Source organism: Staurois parvus, unplaced genomic scaffold, assembly GCF_062004578.1.
Source record: "Staurois parvus isolate SC_StPar_1 unplaced genomic scaffold, SC_StPar_1.0 ptg000316l, whole genome shotgun sequence".
Taxonomy (NCBI): Eukaryota; Metazoa; Chordata; class Amphibia; order Anura; family Ranidae; genus Staurois; species Staurois parvus.
In genome coordinates this window covers 4,039,597-4,065,891 of record NW_028318112.1, presented here as the reverse complement: position 1 = coordinate 4,065,891, position 26,295 = coordinate 4,039,597, and the positions used below count along the sequence as shown (strand labels likewise).

The following is a 26,295-nucleotide window of genomic DNA, read 5'->3' as shown; positions in this document are numbered from 1 at the left end:
AAAAAATAATTCTATAAGGTTCCTTATTTCTACCATTTGCCCAAGATCCATAAGGATCCAAAAAACCCCTTCAGGCTGTCCAATGCGATGGAAAGTATTACCACAAGCTACTCTTTGTATATTGATCATTTTCTTCAGCCCCTAGGACAAGCGCTCCCTTCATACATTTGGGATGGTACCCACCTGCTGGAAATTCTGAAACCTTATGCTTGGGAACTGATGTATACATGGGCCTCATTGGACGTCAGCTCCCTCTATACATCAATCCCCCATGAAGTAGGTCTAGAAGCCGTGTCACACTTTCTAATAGGAGATCCTTATTTGAACACCCAACAAATCAACCTCCTACTTACAGCTACTAAATTTTGCCTGGAACACAATTATTTTATTTTTGATGGTGATTTTTACCTGCAGACACCAGGCACAGCCATAGGAGCCAATTTTGCTCCGAGTTATGCAAATTTATCGATGGATTTGTGGGAAAACCTATATACTGTATCTGGAAGAACAACCCCTTTAGCCAACATCTGTTATTTTAAAGCCTATATATTGACGATATCATAATCATTTGGGTCGGCCCCCACCCCCTTATACTAGAATTCATTAACTTTTGCAATTCCAACAACTTTGACCTCACCTTTACCCATGTAGCTGACCCTACCACATTGTGTTTTTTGGATCTCGAACTTACACGTTCCAGTTCCACTATTATTGCTAAAAACTACTATAAGCCCACTGCAGGCAATTCATTTCTCCATTTTTCGAGCTGTCACCTAGATGGATCCGTAACATTCCAAAAAGTCAATTCCACCACCTCAGACAAAATTGCACTAGGTAAGCGGACTATCAAACACAAAGCACGGCCTTAAAGAATAAATTCCTCAAAAAAAGATATCCATCTGAGCTTATAGAAGAAGCCTACTCCTTTTATCTGACAGATACACCACCCCGTCAAAAAGGAAATTCAGAACCTACCATCAGGTTTGTTACCCAATATCATTCGATTTACAAGAAAATGGAAAGTATTTTTAAAAAACATTGGTCTATTCTATCCCAAGACCCACATCTTGCACCATCCATCCCATCCCTGCTCAAATTTGCCTACAAAAAAGCACCTAGTATAAAATATTAGATTGCACCCAGTAAAATTCCCACAACAACCGACAATACCATCAACAGATAACTCACTCTCATCCCAATCATAGGGGTGTTTCGTTGCAATAAAACTTTATGTATCACCTGTGCTCATGTTCCCCATGGTAAAAAAAAACATTTTGTACTAATGACAACACCTATCCAATTAAAGCATTGTACAATTGTTCCTCTACGCATGTGGTTTTCTGCCTCTCCTGTCCTTGCAGCCTGCTCTATGTTGGCCAAACAATCAGAACCCTCAGTAAAAGGTTCGGAGAACACCGTCGCTTAGTAAAGGATGGTAATCCGAAACACAGTGTCCTGCGACACCTCTCTGAATTTCACCTCAAATTCATTCATGATGTCCAAGTATGAATCATCGACTCCATACCTGACACATACACCACAGCTGAACGTTTCCAACGGATATGTAAACAAGAGGCCTTTTTGATATACACCCTTAATACATTAGTCCCTGGGGGGTTAAATGAATAAATTGAGGTCCACACTGTTTTATGACCATTTTTTGATCAGCATTCCCAATTTTATTCAATCTTTTTTTTTATCATTATAGAACTCTACATTATTAATATTTATTCTATTTTCCTATTTATGCTTTTATTAGCCTGGCATTTGCATTTTCTTTATATATACCTTTTATGGATTATATATATTTTTATTTTGTCCAGTCACCTATTTATATCATACTTATATGTATATCTCATTCCCTACTTTAGTTTAACACAGCACCACATATGACACTCTACATCTCTGTGGTCCATTTTTTAAACTATCACAATGGCCTCTTACATATCTTCTGATATTTATACACATATAATTGTTTCATTGTATTATTTTGCTTTATTGTTGTATTCCAACCAGTGGTCAATCTGTTCCATTTATCCGTTTGTGTACTGAGGTGCTCCAATCTTATCTGCTGATCCACGCCTCTCATCCAACTTCCAGCATACTGCCGCCAATCGTACGCTAACAGCCCTCCCACTCCAGCCCTCCTCCTTTAAGTGACTACTCTCACATCCAATCAGGTCTGAAGAAGAAGCAGTTGCTTCAAAACACGTCACCTGACTTCTCCTCGCCTTCCCAGTGTACACCCGCTGGGTCCGGACTTCTTTGTATTCCACACAGGTAACGGTGCTGGTTTCCACTGTCCCTCACCACTGACAGCTGATGGCTCCATCCCCAGCCATTCAGAAGGACCAGGACCCAAACTGACACCGCTGGCCTCCCCACTGGTCATGCCGAGGACAGACAGGACAGCTCCAGTATGACCACTTTAGACCTATTTCACTTTTAAAGCACATGGCAGGCCCCATACAAGCTATGAGCCTAAACGATAGCTCAGACCAGCAGCACCTCCCCAGGCCTCAGCTTGGCAGAAGAGAGTGGTCACCAGGTCTGCCCCTATATTCATATCTTCCCCCAGCATGCACCAGTGACTTTAACCTCCTACTGGGTTTTTTTTTTTATTTAAATATTTATTCATTTTCAAAATAAGTAGGAAAAAAACAACAATACATATTCCATTTACATTCTCATAAAACCAAACATTCACAATATTTTTCCCTTTTCTCCAATTACCCCTTCCCTCTAACAAAACCTCCCCTTCCCTCCCTCATGACCCCCTCCTCCCACCAACTATCCACCCTGCGCTTCTCAACATCCTCCACACAAAAAGCAAGAAGAGTGTTCCTATTTATAAAAGTCACCACTTCATCATTTCACCTTCAATCTAAACTCTTCTCATTTTTTCCATTGCGCGTAATATGCCCCCTATCTTCCTGCATATAAAAATGTTTCTCCATCCTACCATTCTGGTCCACTCTATCTATCCAATCTTCTTCCTTTGGAACCTCTACTTTACGACAAAACTTGGGTATCAAACTTTTTGCTGCATTTAAGTAGTCCCATACACCTGTATCTTTATATTTATTTACTGATAGTTCTGTACTATGAAGAAGCCAAATTCCAGGGTCCAATCTAATGTCTATTTCTGTAATCATCCTAATTTGATGTACAATTTTCTTCCAGAATACTTGTATTTTTGGACACTCCCACCATATATGATACATGGTGCCTATTTCTCCAAACCCCCACCAACACCAAGGTAGTTTCTTCCCACTCATCTTGTGTTCTACACTCGGTGTAATATACCATCTTATCAAACATTTATAATTAATTTTCACCTCACACATACTTATATTCTCGTGAATCAATCTATATATTTTTTATTCTGTTTGTCCTCCTCTATCTCCACCCCCAAATCTCTTTCCCATTTTGCTATATACAATAGTTTTGTGTCTGTGTCTAACTCAGTGAGAATTTTATATATTTTAGCCGAGCCATGTTTCCCATCTCCCCGTGATTCCAACAACCTCTCAAACAAATTCCAATCTTTTCTAGGTCTCAAAGGCTTTGGAAGATTCCCAACAAAATTTTTCAATTGATTATACGTCCACACATCTATCTTAGTGAAAATCTCTCCCTCTTCCTTTTCCAAATCCTTAAGTGATCTCAGTTCTACCCCCTTCATTATATCTCTCAACTGGGCGTCCTCCTTCTTAATCCATTTTCCTGAAATTTAACCTCCTACTGTGTTGGTTGAAGGGAATATAAATATTCATAACTCAGCCTTGTTATGAAATCTCATACTATTGCAGGTGGTACCAGTGACATTTACTGGCAGCAATAAGAAATCACAAACCCACTAAGTTTAGGGAAAGACCAAGTGAATACCTATACAATCATTCTGGGCTAACTACCACCCAGCCAAAAAAAATTACATTTAAGCAAAATTCCTGTTTAAGACAGATCACTACATAAGAAATAAGGAAAATATACTTATCAATGAGAAGTGACAATTAATTTACACAGAGTATGAAATCAAAGCGATTCAAATTCACAGCAAATATGGTTTACCACCTCACCACTTCCTTCACTTCTCACAATTAGTGGGTTACTGTAAATCATTAATAAACCCCTCTAAAGTATTTAAACCCAGAAAAACTGATGATCTGATTCCCTTAATATCATTGATATACCAAGCCTTTGATTTGTTATTTACTACACCATTGTCCAATATCAGTATAAGCAAATGGCAGCAACACTTCCACATCAGAGAAATAGCTGACAAAATCGACATGGGCTGCCAAGCTGTAAGAAATAACATGACAAATGAAATATGATGTGAGAGACATTTTAAACCTATGCATAAGTAATACTGTATGCAGCCTTTCAAATTACATCAATGTTCAAAGTGCAGCAAAGCTACGGAGACACTAATACATTGGGGTTGATCTACAAAAGGAAAACTGTTGACTTTGCAAAGGAATTTCCCCTTAGGTCAGTGGATGAGATGAAGCTGTGCAGACTTACACTATCCAAATGTGCAAACACAAGTACTGTTTTTTATTTTCCTTGCATGAATTTGTGTATTGTTTGCAAAGTGAGTTTTCACCACAATCACTAAGATAAAGAAAAAACCGCTTTGCAAATGGAAAATCCTCTTACAAAGTGAACAGCATTTTTGTCTTTCATAAGTGGATCCCATTGTCTTTGAAGCTGCCCTGTAATAGTATATTATTGGACTCTAATAAGCAAATATCTATGATCAGTGTACCCCAAAATGCAGAAACACAACTCTCACTCAGAAAAGGTATTTAATGTAAAAACAAATGCCTGCTGACATCAAAGTATAGCATAATGCTTGAGTGGCTCTCCAGCAAAACCCCAGATATCCCTGCACTATAACAGATCTAAAACATCCCTTCTACAGGGAAAAACTAGATGCAGAAATAAACATGCACAAAAAGCCCTTTTTTCCCCTTACTTTTTGGTAATTTGATAAAACAGAAATCAGCGAGATCAACATATCATTCTGCTAGAAAAGGAAGTGATACTAAAATATCCATAACGGGAGTGCATGCGCGGAGGCTGAAGATGGCGGTCGCACACTGATCCTGCTCCACTTCACCACTCTCTCTTCTAGCTCCTTCGGAGCGCACGTTAGCTAATTTCAGCAGAGAAGCACAGGTACCCCAATCAGTATCATTTGCAGATCCCCATGGGCAAAATCGGGCGTCAGAAATTCCCTCCATCACCCACCAAGCAGTTCTGGCCTACCCATATGGATAAATATGTGCCACGAGCCGCATCCCCGGCCTCGAATGATCACACAATCCCAACGGCAGAACCGGATGATCCGTCTGGTCGGGAGGCGGAGGTAACACACCACTGTACTTTACCCCCCCCCCCCCTTCTCCTATCCCCTACCTCACAGCAGAAATTCTGGATGATAAGTTACATGACCTTCTGCAGAGTCTGTCTCATACTATATCTGCGGCAGTGGGGAAAATAGCACAGGAACTCAGAGGGGAGATAGCACTGGTGGAAGAATGTACAGACCACCTACAAACCAAATTTGATGATATGGTGCAGTATTTACATGTACTGGAGGAAGATAATCTTACTTTGAAACAACAGATGTCCCAGGTACAATCCCTACCAGAAGATTTGGAATATAGGGAGCTAAGACAGAATCTCCATATACGTGACATTCCTGAATCTGTAGGAGACGCTGATATGCAAGATTATCTATTGGGTCTGTTCAGTACATTGGCCCCAGCGGTTCTAGAAATAGATTGGCAAATGGACAGAGCCCACCACTCTCTTGCCCTGAAACCACCATTGGGCGTGAGACCAAGAGACATAATTGGTTTCATTACTATGATAGCGAGTTACATGCTGAACCCTGCATGTAACACCGCCTCGTTGACTTTAGTGGGGAAAAAATTCAAATCTATAGTGATCTGTCCCCTATCAAATTGTCAAAGAGAGGTACACTTTGTCCACTTACTCTCCACCTTCAGAAGCATTGCATTATATACAGATGGGGCTTTCCATTCAGGTTAACCATAACCAAGGAAGGCACTCAACACACAATCAGAGATCTTCAAAAAGGAGAAGCGTTTCTGTGTAACTTAGGCCTACCTTCTCTCCTGGATGAAGCTTTAGCACTACCCCTACCCAAGCCAAGAGCGGTAAACACTCCTAACAAGTTGTGGACACCGGCATGACCCAGAAACAAGGCGCACCTCCTGATTCCTCAATGGTCTCTTGCTTCCTGGTCATCTTCTGTTACCTGATGACGTCACGCAAAACGCAGCTGATGCCACTTAAGACTTAACGTCTATTGATATGTCCTGCCCGACAATTTTGATATCCCTTTACGGATAAATCCAACACCCTATTGAGATCTTCTCAGATAATGTCCTGTTATTTGCTGTATACTTTGGAAGAGAGAAGTGAAGTCAATGACTGACTTTCTCCCTCCCTATGTCGTCCCCAAACATCTACAGTTATTGCTGTAGAATAATACCCAATATCTCTGCACACTCCCAACTATAACAATAACTCCTACACCCTAAAAGAAAAGTGAAAACTTTCACCTTTGAAAGTAAACGTAATAATAACTAGATTCTTAATTAAATAAATCTATCCCAAACTTAACATAAACTGCTATATAGATTAAAAAAATATATTATATAAAATAATAAAAATAAAAATAAATGTCTCAAAAATAAATGTCCCACAAAAAAGTCCAAAATTGTCTCTATTGTACAGTGTCTTTTCAACCTCCAAATCAAATCGTGTCACTTTTTAACCACAAGCCTACAGGGCACTTATACCCCCGTCCTGCCCAAGTCAATTTACAGCTTTCAGCGCTGTCGTACTTTGAGTGACAATTGCGCGGTCATGCAACACTGTACCCATATGACATTTTTATCTTTTTTTATGACAGATAGAGCTTTATTTTGGTGGTATTTAATCACCTCTGGGTATATTTTTTCTTAAACAAACCAAAAACCACTGAAAATGTTGAAAAAAAAAGTTTTTCTTAGTTTTTGTTATAAAATTTTGTAAATAAGTGATTTTTCTCCTTCACTGATGTGCACTAATGACGCTGCAGTGATGGCACTGATAGGCTGCACTGATGGACACAGATAGGCGGCATTGATGGGCACTGATGAGGAGGCACTGGTAGGTGGCATTGATGGGCATTGACAGGCATCACTGATGGGCACTGAAAGGTAGCACTGATATATGGCACTGATAGGCGGCACTGACTGGCACTGTTAGGTGGCACTCACTGGCACTGATAGGCGGCACTCACTGGCACTGATAGGCGGCACTGATTGACATTGATAGGTGGCAATGACTGGCACTGATGGGTGACACTGAAAGGCAGCTCAGATGGGCACTGATATGTGGCATTGATGTGCACTGGTAGGCACTGATATGTGGCATTGATCTGGCACTGATGAGCACTAGCATGAGGCACTGATGAGCACTGACACAAGGCACTGATGGACACTGACAGGTGGCACTGCTGGGGCTACAATGATGATCAGTGTACATGTCCCCTCCGCGGGAAGCCAATTACCAGCTCTCCACTCCTCTCGAGCTATCATCGTGACAGCTCGAGAGGAGAGAAATGCCGATAACCGGAATTTCCCTGTTTACATGTGATCATCAGTGATTGGACACAGCTGTGAATGGGAGAATGACGTCCTCCCAGAAGGAGAGAACCACCTTGCGTCTGTCATATTACTATATGGCGGGCGGAAGGCGGTTAATAATCCAGTGTAGCATTTCCAAATTTTTTAAATTCTTTGTGAACCTCAAACAATATAAACGTATGATAGTGTATTACCTTTTTGCATAAATCAAAAAAGTGAAACAAATCGTGTATCATGCAAACTGCATATCGTGTGCACTCAACTCACACGTGAGGAAAAAAAAAATGTAATATGTAATATTTAGTGGTTTATTAGAGGTATTGGTTCCCTACATTTGAGGATATATATTTAATTTAATTTATTTATTTTATTTATTTTAATTATGAGGTAATTTGGGGATATGAGATTGAATCTATGTGTCTGAGTAGTTGTAGTTTTGGTTTTATTGATATGATTATATATAGATTGCCCTGCAGAGGGAGTTATTATCATAGTAAGCATTAGAGGGTCATTATTTTAATATAGGTCTGGTATTTTTATTTTATTTTTTTAAAAAGGTATATATATTTTTTTAGAAAGGTGCTTATGGCGGCACAGTGGCTTAGTGGTTAGCATGTCTGCCTTGCAGTAAAATGGGTCATGGGTTCGGTGCCTCCTGCATGGAGTTTGCATGTTCTCCCTGTGCTTGCGTGGGTTTCCTCCCACACTCCAAAGACATGCTGGTAGGTTAATTGGATCCTGTCTAAATTGGCCCTAGTATGTGTATGAATGAATATGAGTTAGGGACCTTAGATTGTACGCCCCTTGAGGGTTAGGGACTGATGTGAATGCACAATATATATATGTAAAGCACTGCGTAAATGGACGGTACTATATAAGTACCTTAACTAAATACATTTATTTAAGGTACTTAAATATCCCCATAGTAATAAGGTACTAAATATCCCCATAGTAGTATGGGGATATTTAGTATTAGATATTTATTAGATTTGTTTATATTAGAAGATGGAGGTTATACAGGGACTTATCGATATGCTTGAGGTAAAGATACTATGTTATTGCAGTGCTCGTATAGGGAATTGCAATACAGATATGTTTTTGGCCGTTTTCCATGAAGCAAGATGGCGGTTTTGATATCCTGCCCTCAATGTAGGACAGTATATAAGGAACCACCGTTCAGACATCTTGATCCATTCTGAAAGAGTCTAGGAAGTGACGAAATGCGTCGGAACGTGACATCTGACGCACTCACGCACAACCGGAAGTGCTGTCGTGGCCATCTTGGAATTGGGCACATGTGTTTTTTTCCATACTAGGACTACACCTAAGCTGTTCCCAATGCTGGAAGCTGGTTTTCTTCTATTTTAATGTAAGCTACTAAATATTATGTTGATATATTTTGTTACATACCGTCTTTAGTCTCCAATTTTACCTTATGAGGAACATGGAAGAGTGGCAACAGGAATATTAGGAAGCCTGGAGAGTGCTATCATCCATTGTTTTGTGTAGAGCCTGTCATTACCTTCATAGGGTAATTATCCATTGTTGCACCAGTTGGAGAAAAACACTTTACTTTTCACCATCATTTATTTTGAAATGTTCACTATAAGAAATTGGGTATATGGAAGAAGGACCACAGAAGTGGTATAGAGCTTTGGAAAGTTGTATCACTTTCTGACCAAAATATTTGGTTAAGTTTGTCAATTTTTTATTCGCATTATTTGGAGGTGATTACGGATTTGCATTGTTTGGAGTTGGAGTGTTCACTATTTGAGTATATTCACATGTGCATTTATATTGAGATATTGGTATAGTTATATTAGATATTTTTTTTATTTTTTTTTTTTCCCTCACGTGTGAGTTGAGTGCACACGATATGCAGTTTGCATGATACACAATTTGTTTCACTTTTTTGATTTATGTAAAAAGGTAATACACTATCATAAGTTTATATTTTTTTGAGGTTCACAAAGAATTTAAAGAATTTGGAAACACTACACTGGATTATTAAAGAGTGACACGATTTGATTTGGAGTTTGAAAAGACACTGTACAATAGAGACAATTTTGGACATTTATTTTGTGGGACATTTATTTTTGAGACATTTATATTTATTTTTAATATTTTATATAATATATTTTTTTTATCTATATAGCAGTTTATGTTAAGACTAGGATAGATTTATTTTGTCACACAGAAGAGTCTAGTTATAATTATTGCTGTAGATGCTTGGGCGGCCTTGGTTGCTCAGGCCTCCTCCATATTTTGGTTTCATATTATGTCTGCATATCTTTTTTAGATTTGTTTGTTCTGTGTCTGCTAGTTTTTTTGCGATGCACTGGATGCGTCTTTCTTAGTCAATGCTTTTTGTGTTATTCTTTGTTAGCACAGCATGGTTTATTTGTCATATTGCCCTGCATACAACTGCTTCATGTTCAGATTTCACCAATATGTCTGTACAACTATACTCTTGTAATGTTAAAGGTTTAAATTCAACGAGGAAGAGGTCGATAGCTCGGAGAGAATTCCGTCAGTCTAAGGCTGATATTATCCTTATCCAGGAAACACATTTCAAAAAGGGAAGCTCATTTAACTTTGCCCTCAGATATTTTCCTATGGTATACTCCGCTATGGTTGGCACGGGTAAAGCAGGTGTTGCTATTATTTTCAGGAAAGGTTGCACTATCCGGGTGATAGCCTCGGTACTAGACACACAGGGCAGATTTATATTATTGCAATGTCAATATGGCAATGTCTATATTACAATTATTAATGTATATGTTCCTAATACTAATCAATTGGTGTTCTTTAGAGATGCTATCTACCCACTTTTAGCTTCTGCACACGCCTTCGCGATTATTGGAGGAGACTTTAATTTATCCATTTATATTTATTTTTAATATTTTATATAATATATTTTTTTTATCTATATAGCAGTTTATGTTAAGACTAGGATAGATTTTTTTGTCACACAGAAGAGTCTAGTTATAATTATTGCTGTAGATGCTTGGGCGGCCTTGGTTGCTCAGGCCTCCTCCATATTTTGGTTTCATATTATGTCTGCATATCTTTTTTAGATTTGTTTGTTCTGTGTCTGCTAGTTTTTTTGCGATGCACTGGATGCGTCTTTCTTAGTCAATGCTTTTTGTGTTATTCTTTGTTAGCACAGCATGGTTTATTTGTCATATTGCCCTGCATACAACTGCTTCATGTTCAGATTTCACCAATATGTCTGTACAACTATACTCTTGTAATGTTAAAGGTTTAAATTCAACGAGGAAGAGGTCGATAGCTCGGAGAGAATTCCGTCAGTCTAAGGCTGATATTATCCTTATCCAGGAAACACATTTCAAAAAGGGAAGCTCATTTAACTTTGCCCTCAGATATTTTCCTATGGTATACTCCGCTATGGTTGGCACGGGTAAAGCAGGTGTTGCTATTATTTTCAGGAAAGGTTGCACTATCCGGGTGATAGCCTCGGTACTAGACACACAGGGCAGATTTATATTATTGCAATGTCAATATGGCAATGTCTATATTACAATTATTAATGTATATGTTCCTAATACTAATCAATTGGTGTTCTTTAGAGATGCTATCTACCCACTTTTAGCTTCTGCACACGCCTTCGCGATTATTGGAGGAGACTTTAATTTATCCATAATAGCTGCATGTGATAAGAGGCCCTCAAAACATGTTTTGAAACAGTCTACCTCCTTCCGTCAATGGATCAGAGGACATAAGCTGTTTGATATTTGGAGAATACAACACCAGAATGCTAAACAGTTTTCGTTCTTATCTCCGGTGCACCACACCTACACTAGATTAGATTACTTTTTGCTATTAACTCCCCTGCTTAAACAGACAGTAATTGCCTCCTGCTCCTGGTCAGATCATTCTTTTTTGACTTTAGATCTGTTTCTAGATAGATCAACTTCACGCACATGCCATTGGTGCCTGAATGACACACTTCTATGTCAAGCAGATGTCAACACTTCTATTTCAAAAGCATAGCATGAATTTTTTGAACTTAATACTGGATCTGTGTCAGCGTCCTCAACTCTATTAGGGGTCGTTTTATAATGGAAAGCTCACTTCTTAAGAAGTCCCTGCTTCACCAGAAAACTGACCTTATGAACCAATTATCCCAAGCAGCAAAAAAAATTATCGATTCGCCCTCTTTGCCTAAACTCTGCTTAGTGGTACAACTTAAAGATCAACTTAAGGCACTTGAGGCTAGTTCTATAATGAAGAAACTACTATGGATGAAACAGAAGTTTTATCAATATGCTAATAAACCTTATAGGATGTTGGTTAATAAACTGAAAGCACATTCGACTACTTACACTCCTGAATTTTTGTTTCAAGCAGATGGCACCCCTACTTCTTGCCCCCAACAGATAGTCCAAGTGTTCGGAGACTTCTATCGTAAGCTTTACAACTGTTTATCACCAGACATACACCCCCCTTTCCATAGAGATTCCTTCGACGCCTTTTTCTCAACCCTTCATCTCCCTAAATTGAAAAGGGAATATAGCATAACTTTGAATGCACCTATTACTATGGAGGATCTGTGTGCAGTTGTTAAGGATCTACCGTCACACAAATTGCCGGGCCCAGATGGGTTTTCCAACACATATTATAAGCAATTCATCACAGATATAGGCCCTGTCTTATTGAACTTTTACTCCTCTCTGCTAAGTGGAGAAACACTTCATTCGCAATTTCAACATTCTCATATCACAGTCATTCCCAAACAAGGCAAAAACATAACGACCCCAGCTAACTACAGGCCCATAGCATTATTAAACACGGATTATAACATTTTTATAAAACACGTAGCAAATCGTTTGGCTCCTTTGCTTCCCAAAATCATACATAATGATCAGTAGGGATTTATGTTGGTGAGGAAGGCAGGAGACAACATTCGGCTTACAATCAGTAAGTTTACGTACTCTATGGCTCACGAACTCCGGCTCTATTGCTAAGTTTAGATGCTCAGAAGGCATTTGACTGGTTGGGATGGCCCTACTGTATATGTTTGAATTACTGCAACATGTTGGAATACAAGGGCCTTTTTTTAAAGCTATTATGGCACTGTATTCACGACCTACCGCACAGGTTAAGCTTCCCTATGCCACATCTGATACTTTTCCCATGCTCAATGGAACTAGACAGGGATGCCCCCTGACCCTGCTCCTTTTTGTGTTATGTCTTGAACCATTAGCAGTAGCGATCAGAGCACACCCTGACATAGCAGGAGTGACTGTGAGGGGGGAGGAATATAAACTCACTTTTTGCAGATGACGCTCTATTGACTATTACTAAACCTCACTTGTCACTACCTGCATTAAATAAACGTTTACAAGCTTTTAGTGATTTATCTGGCTATAAAATAAATACTTCAAAGACAGAAGCTATGCCCCTTAATATCCCATCCCAAGACCGATTACTGCTCCAACAAAATTACTCATACCACTGGTGCATGTCATCTATTAAATATCTTGGCACTCGTATAACCCCAACTTATGCTCAGTTGCTTGAGGCTAACTATCCCCCACAGTTTTGAGAAATCTCTGCTCTAAGAAATCAGTGGGATGCCTATACGATATCTTTCCTGGATAGAGTAAATGTGTTAAAGATGTCAATTTTGCCAAAGCTACTTTACCTTTTTGAGACTCTACCAATTGCGATTCTTCAAGCTCAACTGCAAACTCTACAACGAGCATTTCTTAGATTTATTTAGCATGCCAGAAAGCCCCATATAGCGAGAACAGTTATTTTGTCATCTAAAAATAACAGAGGCTTAGGGGTGCCAGTTATTACCAAATACTATTTAACCACTCATTTGAGACAAACGCTATCATGGTTCACCCAAAAACCCTCAGAACAGATCAGCAGAAATTTAATTAGGCTATATTTATCCGACTCACACATGTTCATTGTTACGGCCTTTTCATTATGCATTGCCCCTGTTCCCCCCCTTTGCTCGATTCTATGAAATTTATCCTCAAAATTTGGTCAACTTGTGGGAAATATCAACACTTAGTGTCCGTGTGCTCTAATTGTTGAATGTTTTATATAATCCGGAGCTCCCAGATAGTCTGTCTTACCCACAGATGAGCCCTTGGGCAATTAATGGGATATTTCAACTCCGCCATCTGATCAATCCGGTCTCATGCAGGATTTGGTCATTTGAGGAGATTAGGGCGTGGAAATCCATAATACCCTTATCAGCCAGATATACCTATTTACAGTTCCGTCATTTCTTCCATTCCTTGAATTCCTCTTTAACACTTGATTGCCCCACAGATTTCAAGAGGATAGCTGTTAAAGGTTTCTCCCAACAACATCTTATCTCCTCTTTATATAAGCTACTTTTCAATAAAGGTTCTCTTATTGACAATCCGCGCCACTATAGGAAGAGATGGGAGGATGAACTCCAATGCTCAATCCCTTTGCAATGCTGGCAGGTAATTTTGGAATCTGTTGCTAAAACCTCTCATTGTGTTGTGTATAAAGAGAACTGTAGTGCTTCATTCGATCAACCCGAATCTGTCTGAGAAATGCTGGAGGTGCATGGGAGGAGTAGGCACTTGGCACACATCTTTTTGGTTTTGTCCACAGATTGCGGTTATTGGGCTATGGTTAAAATGGTCTTGGAGCAAGCACTCAATGTTACCCTACCCCAAGACCCGCTACACTATCTTTTGGGGTAACCCTTTAGGGATATCTCTAAGAGGTCTAAGAGGTTGGGAATGCATATTCTGACAGCTGCTAGATGGATGATACCACGACTCTGGAAATCAGTTCAGTTGATGTCCCCACGCTAAATAATCTCTTAAGAGCGATCTCTGAAATCGGGGAAATGGAATATCTTACAGCTCTAGTGGGTGAATATTCATTCAGCCATTTTCGATCTATCTGGGACCTATGGGATCACTTTCCCTTTGGTAGACTTCCTTCCTCTCCCCCTCTACCCCCCCCCCTCCCCTTATATAGTTCAGACACCGCTTTATGTACCGAGTCTCTGGCAAATAATGTAACCCAATGAATATGCAGGCTTATGTCGTTTTTTGCCTTTGTATTGTGCAATTTACCATGCTGTCTAATTATGTTCATATTTCTTCTGTTTTTGTTTTCTTTTATATTTACTGTATTTTTTTTTATTGCAACGTTTACACCTAAAGTGTTGTAACTTTGTTCTGAAAAATGAAAAATGGGCTTTCGCCTTTATTAAAAATGTACAATATGAAAAAATATCCATCACTACTATGCTTTGTTCTCTATTATTATTATTATTATTATAATAATAAAGAATTTATATAGTGCCAACAGTTTGAATAGCACTTTACAAAATGAAGGTAGACATTACAGTTCCAATACAATTTGGTACAAGAGGAAACAGAGGGCCCTGCTCATTAGATCTTACAATCTAGAAGGAAGGGCTGAGCTATACAAAAAGGTAATAGCCATGGAGGATGAGCTGATGGAGGAAATAAAAAGTAGTTTACTAGTTAGAAGCAGGATAGGCTTCTTCAAAGAGAAGAGTTTTCAGGGATTATCTAAAAGTGGATAGATTAGGAGATTGTCGGACAGATTGGGGTAGGGAGTTCCATAGAATGGGAGAAGCTCGGGAGAAGTCCTGGAGGCGAGCATGGGAGGAGGCGACACAGGAACTAGAGAGCAGAAGGTCTTGGGAGGATCGAAAAGAGCAGTTTGGTTGATATTTTGAGACCAGGTTGGTGATGTAGCTGGGGGCAGAGTTGTGGATGGCTTTGTAAGTTGTTGTTAGTATTTTGAATTTTATTCGTTGGGCAAGTGGAAGCCAGTGAAGAGATTGGCAGAGAGGGGCAGCAGATACTGAACGGTTGGTAAGGTGGATAAGCCTGGCAGCAGTATTCATGATGGACTAGAGGGGGGATAGCCTATTTAAAGGTAAGCCAGTGAGGAGGTAGTTGTAGTAGTCGAGGCAAGAGATAACCAAGGAGTGAATTAGAAGCTCTGTGGTATCATTGGTTAAAAAAGGGCTTATTCTGGAGATGTTCTAAAGAACTATAATGTTTACAGTCTAATCACAAAAGTTTCAACTAAAAAGCTCAAAAAGGTGTAAAAGTCCTAAAAGTTTTTATTCGGAAAAAAAAATATATATATCAAACCTGAAAAAGCTGTTTTAGAATAATTTTTGTGAACGGGTGCCAAACCGACATTATAGGGTCCACTATCCCTGCACCTGTCATTCACCTGTTATGGCTATGATAATTTTTTTTATGATTTTGTTGCTAATAACGGAAAGATCAGTAACTGCCATTTGTGAGTGAGAGGGTTAACTTTACTGCCCATTTTCATATCATCTGCACTCCTTTCCTGCATTTGTGGCCTGCTGTCACACTCTCACCCTCCTCTCCTCCACATGCTGCCTGCTTTTATGTCCTTCACACTCATCTCCTGCATTCACTGCTCACTGTATTACCCTCCACAATGCTGCCTGTTCTGGAACAGGCACAATTTTGTTTATCGGATAGAATACAAAACCACTCCTGCCCCTTGTACTTGACAATGTAAATGTTCAGGGCCTAGACGTGGTGCATTCAAAAGCTGAACTCCAGACAGGGATAAATCCCTATGAATTGAAAGCCAGAGCATTACCATTGCCCGTTGGCTTTATGCCCATTGTCAAGCTTGTGTAGAGCTGTTCCTGTTTTACAAGAACAGTCACAGATGTTCTCTCACCATGGAGCAACTATCTACCTTCTTGTAGCTCAGTGAAGGGATTGCTGACATCTTTATGCTATGCTGCCTTTAGTGTGTAGGTCCAAATGGCAGAGCAACTTGTATTGACTCCGCTACACGGCAATGACAAAGGTGTGTGGCTTTGTGGACCTTATAGATAAACAGAGGATTCCTTGTCTTTGCCCGTGCATCCACTCACAAGCATGACTAAATTCCTATATATTCATGATGATTATATAATTATTCCTATATAATCATTATGATATTTAGTTCTGTAAAAATGTTGCATGTGACATGCAGTACCTAACTGGATCCTCATCTAGGCATTCGGCAATGCTGACAATCTCAGTCGCCTGTTGGTGATGCCAAAAGATATAAAAAGCAAGATTTCTGCTAATTAAGATATGGAATTGAACATTTTTATGATGTTTAAACTGAGTATGAGGAGAGAGAGAGCAATAACAGCAAAGTAGGCTTCATCTTGGAGTTCAGCTTAAAACATAATAAAGTACACTAAGGTATCAGGGGGAAAAGTTGTCTGTTGCTGGCATGTGATGTAGTAATAAAGGAACTGGCTTGTACTTCAGCCCAGATACATCTAGGCCTGCTTACACAAATGCTGTCATCTAGATATCTTAAAATATTCCTGCCCATCCATGACCTATCACAACCCCCTGATGAAGCCACGTGATTGGAGGCGTAACGCGTAGGGGAGGGGCTACGTCATCATTCGGAGAGGAGCTGCACAACACGATAGACGGCAGGTGTATGACTCAGGGGCCAGCAGAGGATTTCCAATGGGATATTGCGTTATTTAAACCTGTCTAATGTGAGTTTAATACTTGGATGGTGGGAATATAAAGTTTTAAAAGGTAAAGCACTATGTCCTCTATTTCTTCCTGCATGCGGAGTAACACAAGGAGAGGATAATTAGGAGGTCTGAGATAACAAAAGGAGTGTGTAATCCCTGAGGGGATAATCAGCCACCAGAGGATACATCCATTACTCCTAAAGGAAGGATCTCCCAATTTTACCAGCAAAAGTATATGTCCAGCAGGTTCCAGGGAAAGTGAACCGAAAGCGTGTATAGCCTAATTGCAGGCATCAAAGGAGGTGAGTGCACATCTTCACTATTTGAAGGATTCACAAAAGTCACAAATTGAAGAACAACAAGCACCAAGTCACTATATATAAACAATTGTTTATTCAATGGGACTATTATTTTGATGATATTTGGATTCATACTAATCACTACTAATTATTTATGAGTATTTGGTTATTTGGTTATTTTTATTTATGGGGGATCATTTAAATGCGTTTTAGTTGAGGGTTATTAGTTGGTTTATTATTTTTATAATATTAAATGAGGGTATTATGAATATAAATGAAATTGAGGGTATTAGGAAGTACATCATGTCACTAATAGATGATTTATGAGCACTTGGTAAAATATTTTTTTAGAGGAGTATTTCATGTGGAATTATTTTGATATTTATTTGGAGGAGATTGATTAGTTGAAATTATCTATTTAAATATTTTTTGGTATTTATACACTTTTATTAGTTATTTATATCCTAATTTGAATTAATTTAATGCTAATAATTTAATTATTATTTATTGAGAAGTATTTAGGAGCGCAACATATATTTGTAGATATTTCCAACACAGTTGTAGTTATGTGTTTCATGTTTGCGATCCTCTAGTAATTATCACACCTGTGGCTCGCAAGTCACTCTGATTCATCTATACCTGATTTGAATCTGTATATTGCCTTCGTGCACCTTATCTATTCTCTTCTGTTTTAACCCTTCTCTACACTGTATGGAGAGCGGTTCAGTGTGAGGAATCCTTCCGGGTGAGCCCGCAGCTATCCATCCATCTCCTTTGACATTGAGAGCACGGGTGTCAGTGTGGAATTGGGACGCCATCTGCTTGTTTAATCTCTTGATTTGAGATCAAATTGGTCTGGTAAGAGGCTGATTTGTTTGGTGTGGTGAGCACTTGTGAACACCATAGCACCTTGTTGGAAGTTATAGTCGGCATGCAGCACTTTTTCTTCCTCCACATTGGATTTGGGACTTATTAGGTATTTTCATGTTACGGACATTGATTTATAGTACTTCATATGTTGATTTTTGTACACAAGTATACATGTGAGTTTGTGGTTAATTTTTATTTATTGTGTCAGGATATTATCAGTGTACAGCGCACTCATTTTATATTTACTCTTTTTGATTTTTTCTGGTATTCAGGAAGAGAGTAGCGGCAGTTCACTTTATCCACCCATTCATTTATTTATTTTACTCATACATATATACAGTGTGTGTGTGTGTATATATATATATATATATATATATATATACTGGTTCACATTATACGTTGGGTGTAGTAAAAGTTTTTATTTTTATACACTACTAAAGTCATCATGTAAAGATCTAGATCACACAAATTGCAAAATATTAACAAAGATTCTCACCGTGCTCCTGTGCTCAATCTGAGGCCTCTCCAAAGCAATAGTAATACAGTTGAGAAAAATAAATGCAAGTACGATGTAGTCAAAGAGCTTGTGAGCAATAATTGTCTGACACATAATGCGAAACCTGTAAGAGGTAAGACAAACATACTAAATAATAACACAGACAAGAGAACCAGATTATTTATGTAATCTATTTATATAGTACTAACACAATGTGAAGCAACTACAGAGAACATAGTCATTAACATTTGTTCCTTACATTATGGAGATATAAAGCACTCTAAATTAATTTGCTCCCAAAAGGTGCATGCCACTAATAACAGCAAGCCTAAGCTCCAGTTGCTTAATATATATATATATATATATATATATATATATATATATACAAAAGCAATAACATCACAATATTGTGTGTACACTTATAGCCATCATAATAAAACTGGTTATTATATATTACATACAGTACTTGCTCAACTTCTTTGTAAAAAATCTACGCAGCATCTACAGAAGAGAAAGGCCGAATGTTGTATGATTTTTCAGGGAGCTTGCCTGGGATGAAGAAAGTCTAAGAGTTAAAAACATTTTAGGGTTTATTCACCCTACCAGTTCTCCGTTGCTTTGCTCAGCACAGGAATAATGAAAAGTCAAAGTGAACACCATTGTTTTCAGAGAAGTAATTTCACTTGCTTTGTTGTGTGCTGAACAAAAATAAGTCAGTCTGCATTAAAATGTGCTGCAACGTGTTGCAAAATGATGTAACACACCTTGAAAACACAGGAGTCTGAACAACAAACAGTTTGTTGGGATCCTCCTGTGATCTGCACATCATGCATTTTGTATAGAAAGTGGAGAGTGAAGAGTTACTAAAGCTCTATTAAAGGCAATGGCAGCAGTGTCAAAAAATCAGTACTGACAATTCTCTAAGCTAGTATTATTATTAATATAATACAGGATTTATATAGCGCCAACAGTTTGTGCAGCGCTTTACAATATAAGGGAGACAGTACAATTACAATACATTTCAGTACAGAAGGAATAGGAGGGCCCTGCTCGTGGAGCTTACAATCTAAAGGAAGGGGGAGGTGATACAAAAGGTGATAGCTGTGGGGGATGATCTGGCGGAGGTGATTCAAGTACAGTTCTTAGGTCGAGGTGGGGTAGGCTTCCCTGAAGAAGTGAGTTTTCAAAGATCGCCTAAAGGCAGACAGGGTGTGGCTGACCGGACATTCTGTGGTAGGCAGTTCCAGAGGATGGGAGAGGCCCTGGAGAAGTCCTGGAGGCGAGCGTGGGAGGATGTGATGAGGGAGCTAGAGAGGAGGATATCATGGGAGGAGCGGAGTGGGCGATTTGGGTGGTATCTGTGGCTAGTAGGCAGCAAGAGATTGTCAAGCAAATGGCATTCAAGGGAAAGGGCTAGACACTGCTCTGGTGAACATGTACCACATAAAAAAAACAGGAAAAAAAACAAAGTTTGGCAAGGAGCAGCGATTTAACCACTTGCCCTCCAGAGGATTTACCCCCCTTAATGATCAGGCCTCTTTTTGCTACTTGGCGCAGCTCTAATTCAACTGATAATTACGTGGTCATACAATGCTGTACCCAAACGAAATTTACGTCCTTTTTTTCACACAAATAGAGATTTATTTTGGTGGCATTTGATTACCTGTGTGCTTTTTATTTTTTGCGCTATAAACAAAAAAAGACTGAAAATTTTGAAGAAAACCAATATTTTTTACTTTCGGCTATAAAAAATATATAGTAAACTCAAAGTTAATTATAAATTTAGGCCCAAATGTATTCTGCTACATATTTTTGGTAAAAAAAAAATCCAAATAAGTGTATATTGATTGCTTTGTATGAAAGTTATAGAGTCTACAAACTATGGTATAGATACTGTAATTTACGCCATTTTTTTGATATACAGCGCTGCACTAGTTTAACTGACAATTACGTGGTCATGCAATACAGTACATAAATTAGAATTGATGTTCTTTTTTTCACACAAATAGAGCTTTCTTTTGGTGGTATTTGATCTACTGTGCGCTATTTATTTTTGGTGCTATAAACAAAAAACATATTGAGAAAAAAAATAAACAATATTTTCTCATTTCTGTCATAAAAAATATCCAAAAAAACTAAAATTTCATCATAAATTTAGGCCAAAATGTATTCTGCTACATGTTTTTGGTTACATAAATCCCAATAAGTGTATACTGATTGCTTTGTGTGAAATTTATAGCATCTACAAACTATGGTATAGATAATGGAGTTTACACAGCTTTACTTTCTGACTGCCCATCACATTTCTTGAGGTGCTAAAATACCAGGATAACACAAACACCCCCCAATGACTCCTTTTTGGAAAGTAGACACCCTAAGCTATCTGCTGAGAGGCATATTGAGTCCTGGGAAGATTTATTTTTTTCCACAAGTTTCTGGAAAATGACAAAAACTTTTTTTTTTACACAAAGTTGTCATTTAAATGATATATTTCTCGCACAAGCCATGGGTTTATGTGGAATTACACCCAACATACATTCTACTACTTCTACCGAGTATGGGGATACCACATGTGTGAGACTTTTTGGGAGCCTAGCCACATACAGGAGCCTGAAATCCAATGACCACTTTGAAAGCCTGAAGGTGCGTAACTTCCTTATTTCACTTCCTCACTACCTATCACAGTTTCGAAGGCCCTGAAATGCCAGGATAGCACCAAACCCCTACAAATGACCCCTTTTTGGAAAGTAGATACTCCATGGAATTTGATAAGAAGCATGGTGAGGATTTTGAAGATCTATTTTTTTCTCACAAGGTTTTGAAATATAAAAAAGAAAAGAAAAAATATGTTTTTGTTTCTTTTCTTCATTTTCCAAAAACTTGTGGCAACAAACGAGATATACAAAATACTCATCATGCTTCTTATCAAATTCCTTGGAGTATCTACTTTCCAAAAAGGGGTCATTTGGGGGGGGGGGTGCTATCCTGGCATTTCAGGGCCTCCGAAACTGTGATAGGTAGTCAGGAAGTGGAATGAGGAAATGAAGCCCATTAAAAGCCTGAAGGTGCTTATTGGATTTTGGGGTCCTGTACTTGGCTAAACTGCCAAAACATCTCTCATATGTGGTATCCGCATACTAGCAAGAAGTAGCAGAATGTATTTTGGGGCGTAATTCCACATATACCCATGGCATGTGTGAGCAATAAGTCATTTAACTGACAATTTTGTGTAAAAAAATAAATACATTTTTGTCGTTTTCCACAAACTTGTGGTAAAAAAAAGAAATTCTTCTATTGATTCAACATGCCTCTCAGCAAATAGTCTGGGGTGTCTACTTTCCAAAAAGGGGTCATTTTGGGGGATGGGGGTATTTTATGTCCAGCATTAAAAGTTTATGCCACACATCACTCACTCTTCTAACCACCTGAAGATCAAGCCTTTTCTGACACTTTTTGTTCACATGAAAACAAAATCAGTATTTTTTGCTAGGAAATTAATTTAAACCCCCAAACATTATATATTTTTTTAAAGCAAACACCCTAGTGAATAAAATGGTGGGTGCTGCAATTTTTTATGTCACATACTATTCGCGCAATTAAATGCAATTTAAATAAAAAACACTTTTTTTACTTTTGATACAAAAAACACAATATATTGGCAAATTATTTGGTAAAATATAAAAGATGATGGTATTCTGAGTAGTGGATACCAAACATGACTTTAAAACTGTGCATGCCCCGTGCAATGGCGACAAACTGCATACGTTTTTAATATACATAGGCAACGTTTTAAAAGCCTATAGAAGCTAACATTTTAGATTTAAAGAGGAGGTCTAGTGTTAGAATTACTGCCCTTGAGCTGATGTTCATGGCGATACCTCATATGCATGCTGCAACCACTGTTTACATACCGGCACAGGGTCAACGCTCGCGCACACAGGTGTGCTCGCACGGGGGGGGGCGAGGGTGATTTTTTTTTTTTAAGTTATTTTGATTTTTTTATTATTTTTACACTGTCCCTTTTATTTTTTTTGGATCACTTTTAATGCTATCACAGGGAATGCAAATATCCCCTATAACTTCACTGGGCATTGTCATATATTCTGTTTTGAGAAATGTGGGGTCTATCAGACTCTAGGTCTCTTCTCTGCCCTTACATTATGTAATAAAACCAAGATCGGTGTGATCAGACACTTTCCCAATTTACAAATGGCGCTGTTTGTATCCTGCAAAACTGAAGCTCATAGCTTCTGATTTTTTAGGCTATAGAGATGATTGGCACCATTCTGGTCTCCAATCAGCTCTATGGTCAGTTGGCAGAAACACTGGCTGCATTCTCAAGTTCCCTCGATGGCATGGGAAGGCTGTGGAAGGCAGCGGGGGAGGGGGCATCATCTCCCGCTGCTTGTAAAAGCAATCCTGCAGCTAATTAGCCCCTAGGATTGCTTTTACATGAAAGCCGATCACCGGCTGAAAAAAATGATACTAGGATGATGCCTGCAGATGCCATTCAAAGTCCAGTGATGTACCAGTATGTCGCTGGTCCTTGTTGGGTAAATATGCTATGTTCTATTTTTTTCATTAATCCCACTGCATAAAAAAAAAAAGAAGAAATCTCTGCCAGAAAAGGTGTGTGGTAAGTCCACCATTAGAATATATCGCCCTGCATCCACCTACTTCTAATGGTGGACACACATTAGGTCGCATGGTACCAACTCCAAGATTGTACAAATGTCTAAATAGTGGCATGCTTAAATAAAAATTGTCCACGTATAAGTGGTACCCCATATGGAAAAAGGATGACACCAAGTCCCCAACTATCATGCCACTGCTCCTCATGTAGTCTGGGCATCTGGGGGGCTCCACATGACTATATTTTCCCTCGTAAATCCGAAACTTATATGTATAGCCTGTTGCCCTCTCACAGGTCTTCTACCTCTTGACCTCATATCTGGCACACTTGTTGGGGAGTATAGACATCTGCAAATTTTTGGTTAAGGTGATTTACGAGGGGCTGAATTTTGTGGAGCCGGTCAAATTTAGGGTCACCTCGAGGATGACAGAGTATTGTTGTTGAAATGCATAAAACACATTATACTCTCATATCTATGCCTGGCCACGGCAGCAGAGAACATGGGTATGTGAAGAATCGGGTCTGTGGACCAATACAACCGCAATTATTTTTTTTTTAGTAATGCCCATGTTGAGGGTTAGGCCCAAAAAAAATGTAAATTTGGAAACTGTAATGGGTTTCCATGCGAATGGTCTGGCAAGGTTTGAATTTGGTTTGGCAGTGATAAATTGTTGTGCATATAAATTGCTTTGATCCACAATCAATGCATACAGATCTTCCGTGAAAAACAGCTCCAAAAAATCAAGGGGAGTAGTTAAATTTGCTGTTTCCACCGGAATTCTGGGTTGGGCAGTGGATGGGGGAAGTACGGGTGCTGTAGAATTTGTGGGCTGCCAATTGGGATTTGCAAGCACATCCAGAAGGATACTAAGGGCTCTATGGGCCTGTGTGCGAATTCTTGGTGCTTGCGGGACAATACTTGTGTTCGCCACCACACCAGCTTGTACTACACTTATGGGACTAGCCACGTTACCAAATGATACTGTAGTGCTGGTATTATTATTATTTTATAGGATTTATATAGCGCCAACAATTTGCTCAGAACAATATAACGGAAGACAATACAGCAACAATACAGTTCAATACAAGAGGGTTAGGAGGGCCCTGCTCCTTGGAGCTTACAATCTATGTGAAAGACCAGGACGTACTAGGTCGCTGGTGCTTGCCAGTTCACCAAAAGTTAGCATGGCACTACTACTGGCTTTCTGCTGCATATGAGAGTCATCAAAATTTACCGACAAGTGCTAGCAGAGATCAGACCTGATTCTTCGAACACTGCGGTTTTGTGTGCAATGTATCATGTGACAGTGACCCACTAACACTGCACTTGCTGGGGGAGAAGGGGGGGTAAGCGGCTAAACGCAGGTGCTGGCAGGTGCCGGGGCTGATCCAGCTAACGCTGTTTTTGGGGATGCTATACTAATGTGAACGCTGGTATAGTGCTGATCTGATCAAAGATATTGATCCGTTCAGACACTATACTAGCAATGGAGGTTTATTGTGTATGAGTGTGTTCCTGGCAATCAAGGGGCTAAATGTGATTACTGGTGTACTGACGGGCAATCTGACGCTATCTGGGAGGGGTGTGAAAACCACGGGAGAGCGAATCACATATATATATATATGTGATTTTGCGCACCAGTGCCGCCCTGTAGCAGTGTTTCTGCTATAGGATGGTCAGGAAGCGGTTACACAAGCAGTTTGTGTTATGGTACTGCATTACTTTAACTGACAATTGCGCACTCAAATGAAATTTACGTCCTTTTTTCCTCACGAATTGAGCTTTCTTTTGGTGGTATTTGATCGACTGTGCGTTTTTTTATTTTTTGCGCTATAAAAAAAGACCTTAAATTTTGAGAAAAAAAACAATATTTTGGACTTTTTAAATGGAAGTATCCTCCTGCGCTTTATATAAAAGAATTTCCCTATACTATCCCTATATGGTAGCTGCTGTCACTCGACTAAACCAATAAGTGATCAATATTTAACAAAAATTAGTGAAGCGCTATTATCAAAATTAAATACTACAGTGCCTATTATGCCTATCAAAAAAAACTCATATATATATATATATAATATACTTCAGGGCTAATTGAACAATCTTATAGTGAAATAAAAATACACATCAATGTGAATTTTGAACAAAAGAGGAATGAAAATGATAAGAAATACCATGTATATGTATCTAGGTGAGCAGGCACTGCTGCCATTTGAGGATTTGTGCACTAGAAGTGAAGATCACTTTTTCACGAAGTTTTCACTTGCATGGACTTTGCCTTATTCTTATTTTTGATTATGCACAGATGGTGGTTTTACATTTATGTCATGCACAGTTATAGGATGGAATTTTGTGATTGAATTCGATATATATACATGGTATTTCTTATCATTTTCATTCCTCTTTTGTTCAAAATTCACATTGATGTGTATTTTTATTTCACTATAAGATTGTTCAATTAGCCCTGAAGTATATTATATATATATATATATATATATATATATATATATATATGAGTTTTTTTTGATAGGCATAATAGGCACTGTAGTATTTAATTTTGATAATAATAGCGCTTCACTAATTTTTGTTAAATTTTGGACTTTTTGCTATAAAACATGTCCAGTAAAAAAATTTAAAAATCAAATTTCGTCATAAATTTCGGCTAAAATGTATTTGCTAAAAAAAATCCCAATACGTGTAAATTAATTGGCTTATGTGAAAGTTATAGCGCCTACAAATGGCGGTATAGATACTGAAATTTATTTTTGCGCTGATCAGCAACCTA

General features: G+C 38.6%; 1 protein-coding gene across 3 annotated transcripts in view; it reads right to left on the bottom strand.

Moving 5' to 3' along the window:
• CACNA1I (calcium voltage-gated channel subunit alpha1 I) overlaps positions 1–26,295 on the bottom strand; it is a 1,904,325-nt gene that overhangs the window by 453,998 nt on the left and 1,424,032 nt on the right. For all 3 annotated transcript variants that reach the window (XM_089683626.1, XM_089683627.1, XM_089683628.1), the window contains exon 17: positions 18,880–19,003. In XM_089683626.1, the coding sequence (XP_089539752.1) occupies positions 18,880–19,003 (124 nt within the window). The remainder of the gene's footprint in view (positions 1–18,879; positions 19,004–26,295) is intronic.